This window comes from Osmerus mordax, chromosome 13 (genome assembly GCF_038355195.1).
Source record: "Osmerus mordax isolate fOsmMor3 chromosome 13, fOsmMor3.pri, whole genome shotgun sequence".
NCBI lineage: Eukaryota > Metazoa > Chordata > Actinopteri > Osmeriformes > Osmeridae > Osmerus > Osmerus mordax.
In genome coordinates this window covers 16,743,044-16,753,077 of record NC_090062.1, presented here as the reverse complement: position 1 = coordinate 16,753,077, position 10,034 = coordinate 16,743,044, and the positions used below count along the sequence as shown (strand labels likewise).

Sequence of the window (10,034 nt, the reverse complement as noted above, 5' to 3'; positions counted from 1 at the left end):
GAGGCCTCGGAGTCCAGATGTTTCCTCTCCCACACAGGTGGAGGGGAAGGGGTGTGTGTGTGTGTGTGCTCCCCCATGGATGGAGGGGAAGTGTGAGTGTGTGAACGTGTGTGTGCGTGTGTGTGTGTGGGGAGCAGACTGTTCAGATGACTGATGTGGTTGACCGACTTACAAATCGACCACGGCCCAGAATAGCCCTCAGGTGTGCAGTATTCTCTGAAAGGGCTTCAGCCACTCTGATAACACGCGCCATATCTCAGCCAGACGGGCCGGAGGGTCAAAAACTGAAGCTTTTGTTTTCACTGATGGAGACAGCGTGTGATGACTGATGGATTTATTGACTGAAATTGTCAACCTTCAAACCTTAAAAAAAACAACAACAAAAGGGTAGTCCAGTAAAACCTTACTCCGTTCCTTCTTTATTCAAAAGGAATCCAGTGTTGGTGAATCAACGCACAATTTGAAACGGCTCTATCTCCTGCTGTATGTACTAATTTCTGCTTACATTTCAAATGTACCGCACTTCGGTTGATACTTGTTTTTAAAATCCGCGCATATAAATAAAGATGACCGATGGATTGAGTCCTATGTGTCTCCAGGGATCCAGAGGCACCAGGGTGCCGTGGGTGTCTCCAAACAGCCCCAGGGACTCCTCCAGGTGTGTGCCCAGGCTCGGGCCACCATCCTGGGCATGACTGTGGCTCTGCCTGCCCCTCAGAACGGCTCCTTCGGCCCTTCCTTTAACCTCTTCTGCATGTCCTTGGCGTGCTGCTGGCTGCGCTCCCTTCTGGCCAGACGCTGTGGAGAGGACGGGGAGACAAACTAAGTACGAGTGCAGTGCTGCAGCTACACATCCACACAAGCTTCCTGAAACACAGGAAATACTTCAGTGGTTGACTGCAGTTGTCGTAGGTTCAAATCCCCACCACCACCACCACCACCACCAAATGTACGTTGCTTTGTAATTGCCAGTAAATGATGTTAGATTAACAAATGATTATGCTATTATTATTATTCAGAAACAGCTCTTACCTCCGTCTTGAGACACACCCGCATGGCACGGTCCATGTCGTTACACGTGCCAAAGAACCTCAAGACGTTGTGCTGCAGAAACAAGAGAAAAGACGGTCGCTGAGCACAGTGACGATGGAGGTACGATGCCAGCATGAGTCACTCTAACACTGTAGTTCAAATAATGACAATGATAATAATGATTGAATGAAATTGTCAAGTATATACTTTAGTATGTGGAGATTGGAGTGCCTCGTCACTTTTTGCCGGGGGTGCCAGCGCGCCTGTGTGTTACCTGTGTGTTACCTGTGTGTTACCTGTGTGTTACCTGTGCGTTTGCTGTGCGATAGCTGTGCGTCAGCTGTGCGTCAGCTGTGCGTCAGCTGTGTTTCTGCTGAGTGTTAGGTGTGTTAGCTGTGCGTCAGCTGTGTGTTTGCTGTGCGATAGCTGTGTAAGGAGAGAGAAAGCTCACCTCCTTGTGGCACTGTTTCAACAGCGTTATCAGCTCATTACACTCATCTGTGTGCAGGTGAGGCGACAGGTCTGAGTGCATTCTGAGCTAAGGGCTTAAACTCCAACAATACTGGGAAGAAAAATAAACAACACTAATGCTATTTGTAAACATTAATATGTAGTTATGTAAAGTTACAATACGTTATACATTTATATATTTATACCGGTATATGCCTATATACAGGAAGCCATGGTTTTACGACGTTCCAGGCGTAATACAACTATTCTAAAGGATACTACATCCTCCAAACCCCTCTCCATCCTGTGCCATGGCGATGAGGATGTTCTGTCTGCTAAACACTTACCTGGAACGACAAGGGAGAGTATTATTTAAGGAACCAATTACGTAAATGCTGTAAATATTACTCAGCAAAGACGTGCGGAGTAGAAATGCAACAATGTTAGGGCTGACGGGCACTAGCTATAGAACAACACGGATTTTTCTCATATCCATGTTACTCGTTCCTAATCATCAGGAAACTCACATGCAAGTTAATTATCAAGTAAAGGTAGACTTGCTAACTACGCTGCGTCAGTGATTCAAGGTAACAACGAAAACTTGCTATATGTAGTCCTACACCTGTGGGTATGTAGACAATTACGAATAGTTTGAATCACTCACCAGTTCGATGACTGTATCATTTGAGATAATTCCGGGGAATATTGTAGAATTGCTGTTTCACCAAACACAGACGTTCCACTGAAGGACAAATAGCCTATGTCACTCGTGTTTACCACTGAACGAGTTAAACGAAACGTTCAGAACCTATTAAATACATTGATTGCAACAATCACGACATATCTTTAATTTACCAAAGTTATTTCTTGACAGCAATATGCAATGTAAATATATAGCACAAACACCAAAACGCTAGCCTACCACTTTCATAACATCGAAGGAACCAGCTATTGAGGATCGTCATATGATTGACAACTCAGAGTAACAAATAAACATCCGCAGAAGTTCGGTTATTATCCAATGAAATTGATTCTTTATCACAAAGGCGGGTCCTACAACAGCTTGGTGATGAGGCTACACTGCATAAGACAGAAATCTTCTAACAGTCCCTCATTAAAGTACAAAGCACGAGGTTGTGTATCAAGTTTGCTGATATGAATAGACGATGTAAAACATTTTAAATCATATTTAAAGGCTCCCTCCCTAGTATAATTTAACGGAAGTTTGAACTCCACTCCAGCAGACGGCGACAAAATTCAAACGTAAGACGAAAGGAAATTACGTCACAAACTATTTCTATTGGTCGATTAAGTCTTGGGCGGCTTGTTTGGAATTTGAGCTGAAAACTATTTCTGATCGTTTGTACTGTAACTAAGGACCGTTTGTGTTGAAGTCTCCTTGGTAGTATTTTAGAAGTGAAATCATGGATGAGTCGACGATTCGGATATTACAAAAGCTGATACGACAGATTCCGGCGCAGTCTTTACAGACAATGCTGACCAAATGGGCTCATTTTTCGAGGCAGCAAATCATGTCACTGAACTTCAAGCTAACGAAAGCTGTACTGACGGAGGACATACTCGTGCTTTGCGAGGTAGATAGCAGACGTCTGCACAATGTTTCTAAACAGATACTTGCACTGTAGTGCTTTATATAATTAGCTAGCTATACTTGATAGGCTAGCTTAGGCTAGCTACCTTGTCACACAGGTCGGTAGCACCAGAGTCGTAGAGTACTAGATGGTAGAAAATGATCTTAGATGCTACAGCTATTTCTACTGCCATTCGACTGTGAAAAGATTTTACAAATAATTAAACAAAAAATCATGTTCTGCCCGCTTCACTCCTTTTTAGGAAAATGGCCTGACAGTTAAACACATCACAGAACTCGAAATGCTGTGTAAGTGAAATTTAAGTGTTTATTGCTAACCAAGTTTCTTGACTAGATTCTCTGACGTGATCCCCTGTCCCGGTGCGTCAACGACGCCTCTTTCTTTTACAGACGTCATTGATAACCCTAACCATGGGATGTGGTATGCGTACCAGTTCCTGGATGCTGTAGGTATGGTCACCTGTGTTTTTCCTCTAACAAGCTAACCGTTTAGAACATGTTCTTTTGAAAGCAGCTTCTCACCGCAGTCCTTATCTCTACCCAGACGAGAGCCAGTCCACTGAGCTGAGCCAGTTCAAGAACAAGTTCAAAACCCACCTCAAGCAGATCATCAGTCATGTAGGAAATATATATATATATATATTCTATTTTAATCTTTCAAATCATTGTCAAATTCCATGTGTAATCCATTCACAAATTGTCACTACCTCATCTGTCCTGGGTCAGTTTCAGACCAGATTATGGATTCACGCATTCTGACAAATAACGACTCATAGCATGTTTCATGTTGGGCCCAACGTAGTTCACAACCCCCCCTGTTAATCATCCCTCTCCCAGGTGTCAATCAAGATCAAGAAGCATACGGACGAGGCTGTCTGGATACGTGTTGCCTGGGGCGACAGCTTCACTCGTCCGAACCACATGAAGCCTACATACGTTGTCCACCATCTTCAGACACCGTATGTGTTTGTGAGCAACTTGACGGCTAAGCACAGACCTCTGCTCAACCAGGTGAGAGGAGGGAATGTATCAAAGTGTAACTAAACTCCAAAAACGTTTTTTTCTTCTTTAACCCCTATGATTAGGAATCAGGTAAGGCTATATGGTGAAATTCAGATCCACAAAATTTTTACCTAAAAAATTTGAGCCCAAAAAATTCTGATTGTAACATTCTGGATATCAAGGATAGGTAAGGCAATGGAGCCTGAATGTAATCAAACCATCTCGAGGAGAAGTAAGATGGTTCGATTGCATTCAGGCTCAAATTTTAATTTGAACAAACTGAATTTTTGAACCTTAAATTTTTGGATCTGATTTTTTTTTTTTTACACTGAAATACATTTCAATTTATAAAGAGGTGAATTCAAAACCAACAAATTCAGTGGTGTTTAAATGTCAATATTAAGTATTCAATGCCTTTTACAATTCAAAAAATTGTCACAGATTTGCTTCCATAGGCTATTAACATATGGGTCTGTTGAAGTGAGAGAGAACGCGAGCAGGGGAAAAAGGGTCTGAGCGAATCAATGCGCTGAGTGCAGCTGTACAATGAAATTGTTTTTTTTTGCCATGTTAAACAGTGAAAAAAACACACACACATCATGTAAATGCTCATTGCCTTGAACAAAACACCACAGTACAAAACAGGAGGTGTGACTAAAAGCAAAGATTTGTGGGAGTGTTCTAAATGCCCTCCCTGGGTCCTGTGGGGGAGTTCTAAATGCCCTCCCTGGGTCCTGTGGGGGTGTTCTAAATGCCCTCCCTGGGTCCTGTGGGGGTGTTCTAAATGCCCTCCCTGGGTCCTGTGGGGGAGTTCTAAATGCCCTCCCTGGGTCCTGTGGGGGTGTTCTAAATGCCCTCCCTGGGTCCTGTGGGGGTGTTCTAAATGCCCTTCCTGGGTCCTGTGGGGGTGTTCTAAATGCCCTCCCTGGGTCCTGTGGGGGTGTTCTAAATGCCCTCCCTGGGTCCTGTGGGGGAGTTCTAAATGCCCTTCCTGGGTCCTGTGGGGGTGTTCTAAATGCCCTCCCTGGGTCCTGTGGGGGTGTTCTAAATGCCCTCCCTGGGTCCTGTGGGGGTGTTCTAAATGCCCTCCCTGGGTCCTGTGGGGGAGTTCTAAATGCCCTCCCTGGGTCCTGTGGGGGTGTTCTAAATACCCTCCCTGGGTACTGTGGGGGTGTTCTAAATGCCCTCCCTGGGTCCTGTGGGGGTGTTCTAAATGCCCTCCCTGGGTCCTGTGGGGGAGTTCTAAATGCCCTCCCTGGGTCCTGTGGGGGAGTTCTAAATGCCCTCCCTGGGTCCTGTGGGGGTGTTCTAAATGCCCTCCCTGGGTCCTGTGGGGGTGTTCTAAATGCCCTCCCTGGGTCCTGTGGGGGAGTTCTAAATGCCCTCCCTGGGTCCTGTGGGGGAGTTCTAAATGCCCTCCCTGGGTCCTGTGGGGGAGTTCTAAATGCCCTCCCTGGGTCCTGTGGGGGTGTTCTAAATACCCTCCCTGGGTACTGTGGGGGTGTTCTAAATACCCTCCCTGGGTACTGTGGGGGTGTTCTAAATGCCCTCCCTGGGTCCTGTGGGGGAGTTCTAAATGCCCTCCCTGGGTCCTGTGGGGGAGTTCTAAATGCCCTTCCTGGGTCCTGTGGGTGTGTTCTAAATGCCCTTCCTGGGTCCTGTGGGTGTGTTCTAAATGCCCTTCCTGGGTCCTGTGGGGGAGTTCTAAATGCCCTCCCTGGGTCCTGTGGGGGAGTTCTAAATGCCCTCCCTGGGTCCTGTGGGGGTGTTCTAAATGCCCTCCCTGGGTCCTGTGGGGGTGTTCTAAATGCCCTTCCTGGGTCCTGTGGGTGTGTTCTAAATGCCCTTCCTGGGTCCTGTGGGTGTGTTCTAAATGCCCTCCCTGGGTCCTGTGGGGGAGTTCTAAATGCCCTCCCTGGGTCCTGTGGGGGTGTTCTAAATGCCCTCCCTGGGTCCTGTGGGGGTGTTCTAAATGCCCTCCCTGGGTCCTGTGGGGGTGTTCTAAATGCCCTCCCTGGGTCCTGTGGGTGTGTTCTAAATGCCCTTCCTGGGTCCTGTGGGGGAGTTCTAAATGCCCTCCCTGGGTCCTGTGGGGGAGTTCTAAATGCCCTCCCTGGGTCCTGTGGGGGTGTTCTAAATGCCCTCCCTGGGTCCTGTGGGGGAGTTCTAAATGCCCTCCCTGGGTCCTGTGGGGGTGTTCTAAATGCCCTCCCTGGGTCCTGTGGGGGAGTTCTAAATGCCCTCCCTGGGTCCTGTGGGGGTGTTCTAAATGCCCTCCCTGGATCCTGTGGGGGTGTTCTAAATGCCCTTCCTGGGTCCTGTGGGGGAGTTCTAAATGCCCTCCCTGGGTCCTGTGGGGGAGTTCTAAATGCCCTCCCTGGGTCCTGTGGGGGTGTTCTAAATGCCCTCCCTGGGTCCTGTGGGGGAGTTCTAAATGCCCTTCCTGTTCCCTGGGTTCTGCAGGCTCTGGTTCTGGCTTGTGGGTACTGCTCCGTGAAGGACGCTCAACTCAGCGGACGCAAACTGGCGTCCATCAGAGACTTACTGATGAGACAGTACCAGCAGGTAGGACTAGCTGACCTCTCCTCTGTGACCTCTCTGTGACCTCTCTGTGACCTCTCTGTGACCTCTCTGTGTCACCATCCCTGAAAGGTTGCACTGTTGTATTGCAAGGCCCTTTATTTATTCAGCACTTTTCATACACAAGGCAGACACCATCTGCTTCACGTAAAAACACCTTATACAATTAAACATGATTTAAAAAGTAATGCATGAAATTACGTTTAAGTTAGAGTAAAATAGTTTAGGCATTTTTATTAAATAGAAATTTGAATTGCATGGATATTTTTTTACAAATGTTCTCTTTTTTGTACAATAACAGGTGTTTTCTACAAAGTACCAACAACACCCACTTCAGGAAAATATCGCACCCCCAAAAAGTAATGTAATTGGACATGGCGTTGCCTGTACTAGATCATGTTGATGGATCGAGTTATGTGTTGTTGATGCTTCACTTTGAGACCATAAAAAAATCTCTATATATATATTCGATTTATCTTTTATCTGTTTACAGATCCCAACATAGAGAGAGAGCAAGCAGAAAATGCCGGAAACAGGATTCAAATGGCTTGTGAGGCATTTGGCAGTGGTAAAGTCCCAGAACTGCAAACCGCCATCTACAAGGTAACCATGTCATCTGCTGGTGTACATTTAGTGCATAACCCCCTAACTACAACTTGCAGACTTGCTCTCACGGATAGATACAAGGGTGTTATAGATTAACTTGAGTGTTTGTATGGGCGTTTGTGTAAGATGTTAAAGCGTAGCTCATTGACTAGGGCTTTTCGACCGCAGATCCAGAGGTCCTAGGTTCAAATCCCCCCTGTGCGTTACGTCGCGTTGGATAAAATGCCTGTGCTCTCCTCTCAGCTAGAGACCAGGTTCAAAGACAACTCCAACAACCTCATGACGGGGAGGGAAGAGCCTTTCAGATGTGTGGTCAAGTTCGCCAGTCCCAACCTCCTGGAGTCCCTCAAGCACTGCGTGTCCTCAGGTACATTTAGTCATTTAGCAGACGCTCTTATCCAGAGCGACTTACAGTAAGTACAGGAACATTTCCCCTGAGGCAAGCAGGGTGAAGTGCCTTTCCCAAGGACACAACGTCATTTGACACGGCCGGGAATCAAACTGGCAACCTTCAGATTACTAGCCTGATTCCCTAACCGCTCAGCCACCTGACTCCCCACACCTCAGGTCTGCCTCTAAGTATCCTGATGCGTGGGCTCCGACAGACCGGCTGTATGAACGAACAGCCTCAGTCTCAGGAGCCCAGAAATCCTGTTTAATTTATTCACTTCCTTCCGTGGCCACAAGAGGACAGGAGACGAACTGGAAGTAATAGTCATGGAGTCTGTGGCTGCAGGCGGGCATGATTCTGGTTGTGTGTTTAATGCAGGAGAATGGATGTTTGTGTTGGTCACATTCTTTTTTTCCGTGGGGACTAACGCATGTCGGGCAACCGACGGGATGTGCTTTACCACGTGTTGAGAGGTCTGCTTTGTCTTCAACAGGAATGGTCTCCACACCTGTCACACCCCTGCTCTCCTCCATCACCCAGAAAGGAAGGAACTACTTTGTCATCACAGACAAGGGCTTGGGTTCTTCACAGAGGCAGCATCCACAGAACTGAAATTGAAAATGCATTTTCCACCTTTTATTTTATTTCTTATGTATTTCAGGAATGTGTTTACTTTTTTTTTTTTACAGTATGTTTTATTTAAGACATACTGTTATTTCACAAGGCTTCTGTTATTTTAATTTTTAGCCTTATGTCATTACCGTCATACATATACAGTACATATTGATTTTCCTTTAATATAATAGGAAAATATTATACTCGTCTGTTTTTACTCCTGTATGTAAATAAACGTATTACAAGAACTAATCTGAATACAAGTTAATCTTATGAGTTTAATTATCATTGATTGCTCCACGAGTAACCCTGTATTTGAGTGACTTGTACTATAATGAGTCTCTCGAGATGTTTCAGTGTGAACCAAGCTAAATCTCAAATTGATTAATTCAGCGCAGATTCAGAAGCAAGAAGACTCGATTAAAGGCAACCTCCACCGCCCATGCCCCGCCCACCTAAGCGGATCCTACTGTACCGTACACACTGCCGTCTCAGGAACCGCGGCGAGTCGGTCGTCAACAGAAACATGGCTGCCTCTGCAACGGGGGAAGCTCACAACAACGGCAACGTTTCCTCCCTGAGACCAAAATGCAGCGAAGAAGCTCTTTCACAGCAAAGAGAAATTATCCAACCGTCCGTCGTGGAGCTAACCAAAGAAGTGCGGACTAACATCCTCTGTACTGTGGAGGGATGTGGGAAGATTCTCCCTAACACGCCAGCGCTGAACATGCATCTAGTGAAGTCTCACGGAGTAAAGGTACTGTAGCTGCAACGTTAGCCAGACAAGTCTTGATAAGAGGCCAGTTTGCGGGTTATAGTTCATCTTAACTTGCCGGTGAATTGAATGGTGCTATCGTTTTTAGCATGCGTATTGTGTCTGTTCTAATGAATGAGAAAATCGCAAGTCATCAGCTAGCAGTGTCCCACACACCATTCAGCCTGACAGTTTGTATCTATCTAGATAGCTTCATCGTATCTTTCAAAAGTATCGTTGGTAACCTGTATCTCATTTAGCCTACAATGTCTACGGCTATCATGACACCAACAGCAGTCCAACGATTCTCGCTCCTTCCTTTGAGTTAGCTAGCCCTGCTAGCTATTTGACTTGTACAGTACTATGGTTTTAATAAAATCAGCGTGAAATGCACACATAGCCCGTGTATTGATAGGTAAGGCAAATACAATACATTACATGTTGACTGTTTGCATTCAGATACGGACATCATTAATTTTAGTTGCCTGTTATCATTGGGCCATTCGCTTGAATGATGAGTGAGTTAGCCGGTTATTAATTCCGTGAGAGGTCACGATAGACAGCTTGGTATCTGGATGTTGTCACCAGGTAAATCAGGACAGAGTGGTCAGACACTTCACCAGAATTCATTTCCCACTGTGCCTCGAGTTTCAGAAACATAATGGGAGTAGATTCCTGTTTTTATCCCCAGTCCCCAAAATGAATGGGGCTCTGTCTTGGGACAGTCATTTGTCCCAACTCTGACTACACTCATTGTTATAAAGGTTAATATTTGCATTTCAATCAGGACTAGGAACCAGAAGTATGTCATGCAGCTAATGAACACCTCTGAATAAATGCTTTCCTGTTAACTTAGGCTTATTCATTTTACGATGAACAGTATTATTGAACAGGCACGTGAACAGACACACCATTAACTGAAAGGAGATCTGATAGGTTCGTGCATGTGACAGTGACCTGTGAAAAACAGTATCAAACATGGGGTCAAATAG

General features: G+C 45.8%; 2 protein-coding genes across 7 annotated transcripts; one reads left to right on the top strand and one right to left on the bottom strand.

Annotated features, from left to right (window-relative positions):
• Positions 1-391: 391 nt before the first annotated feature.
• On the bottom strand, positions 392-2,444 carry cmc2 (C-x(9)-C motif containing 2). 6 transcript variants are annotated; one of them, XM_067249556.1, is made up of 6 exons: positions 2,405-2,442; positions 2,147-2,224; positions 1,762-1,829; positions 1,484-1,554; positions 1,033-1,104; positions 392-798 (listed from the first exon to the last, which is right to left on the bottom strand). In XM_067249556.1, the coding sequence occupies exons 3-6, from the start codon at positions 1,793-1,795 to the stop codon at positions 715-717; spliced, it is 261 nt and encodes an 86-aa protein (XP_067105657.1). In that variant the 5' UTR covers positions 1,796-1,829; positions 2,147-2,224; positions 2,405-2,442; the 3' UTR covers positions 392-714. The 6 variants fall into 6 exon arrangements, with proteins under 6 accessions (XP_067105657.1, XP_067105656.1, XP_067105659.1 ...); XM_067249555.1 differs by lacking the exon at positions 2,405-2,442 and adding an exon at positions 2,338-2,404; XM_067249558.1 differs by lacking the exon at positions 1,762-1,829 and having other exon boundaries at positions 1,484-1,594; positions 2,405-2,444.
• Positions 2,445-2,467: 23 nt separating this feature from the next.
• On the top strand, positions 2,468-8,371 carry cenpn (centromere protein N). The gene is made up of 10 exons (XM_067249553.1): positions 2,468-3,077; positions 3,337-3,382; positions 3,485-3,544; positions 3,639-3,712; positions 3,932-4,105; positions 6,560-6,661; positions 6,978-7,035; positions 7,170-7,279; positions 7,526-7,649; positions 8,167-8,371. Exons 1-10 carry the CDS (start codon positions 2,907-2,909, stop codon positions 8,283-8,285), a joined length of 1,038 nt encoding a protein of 345 aa, XP_067105654.1. The 5' UTR covers positions 2,468-2,906; the 3' UTR covers positions 8,286-8,371.
• Positions 8,372-10,034: the final 1,663 nt, after the last annotated feature.

Excerpts from the sequence above, each read along its gene's own strand:
- cmc2 (XM_067249556.1), bottom strand. The coding sequence starts at position 1,795 with ATGGCACAGGATGGAGAGGGGTTTGGAGGATGTA. Across the intron at positions 1,555-1,761 it reads AGAGGGGTTTGGAGGATGTA|ACCTGTCGCCTCACCTGCAC; the intron begins GTATCCTTTAGA and ends GAATGCACTCAG. Across the intron at positions 799-1,032 it reads GGGTGTGTCTCAAGACGGAG|CGTCTGGCCAGAAGGGAGCG; the intron begins GTAAGAGCTGTT and ends TCCTCTCCACAG.
- cenpn (XM_067249553.1), top strand. The coding sequence starts at position 2,907 with ATGGATGAGTCGACGATTCGGATATTACAAAAGCTGATACGACAGATT. Across the intron at positions 3,545-3,638 it reads CCAGTTCCTGGATGCTGTAG|ACGAGAGCCAGTCCACTGAG; the intron begins GTATGGTCACCT and ends ATCTCTACCCAG. Across the intron at positions 4,106-6,559 it reads ACAGACCTCTGCTCAACCAG|GCTCTGGTTCTGGCTTGTGG; the intron begins GTGAGAGGAGGG and ends TGGGTTCTGCAG.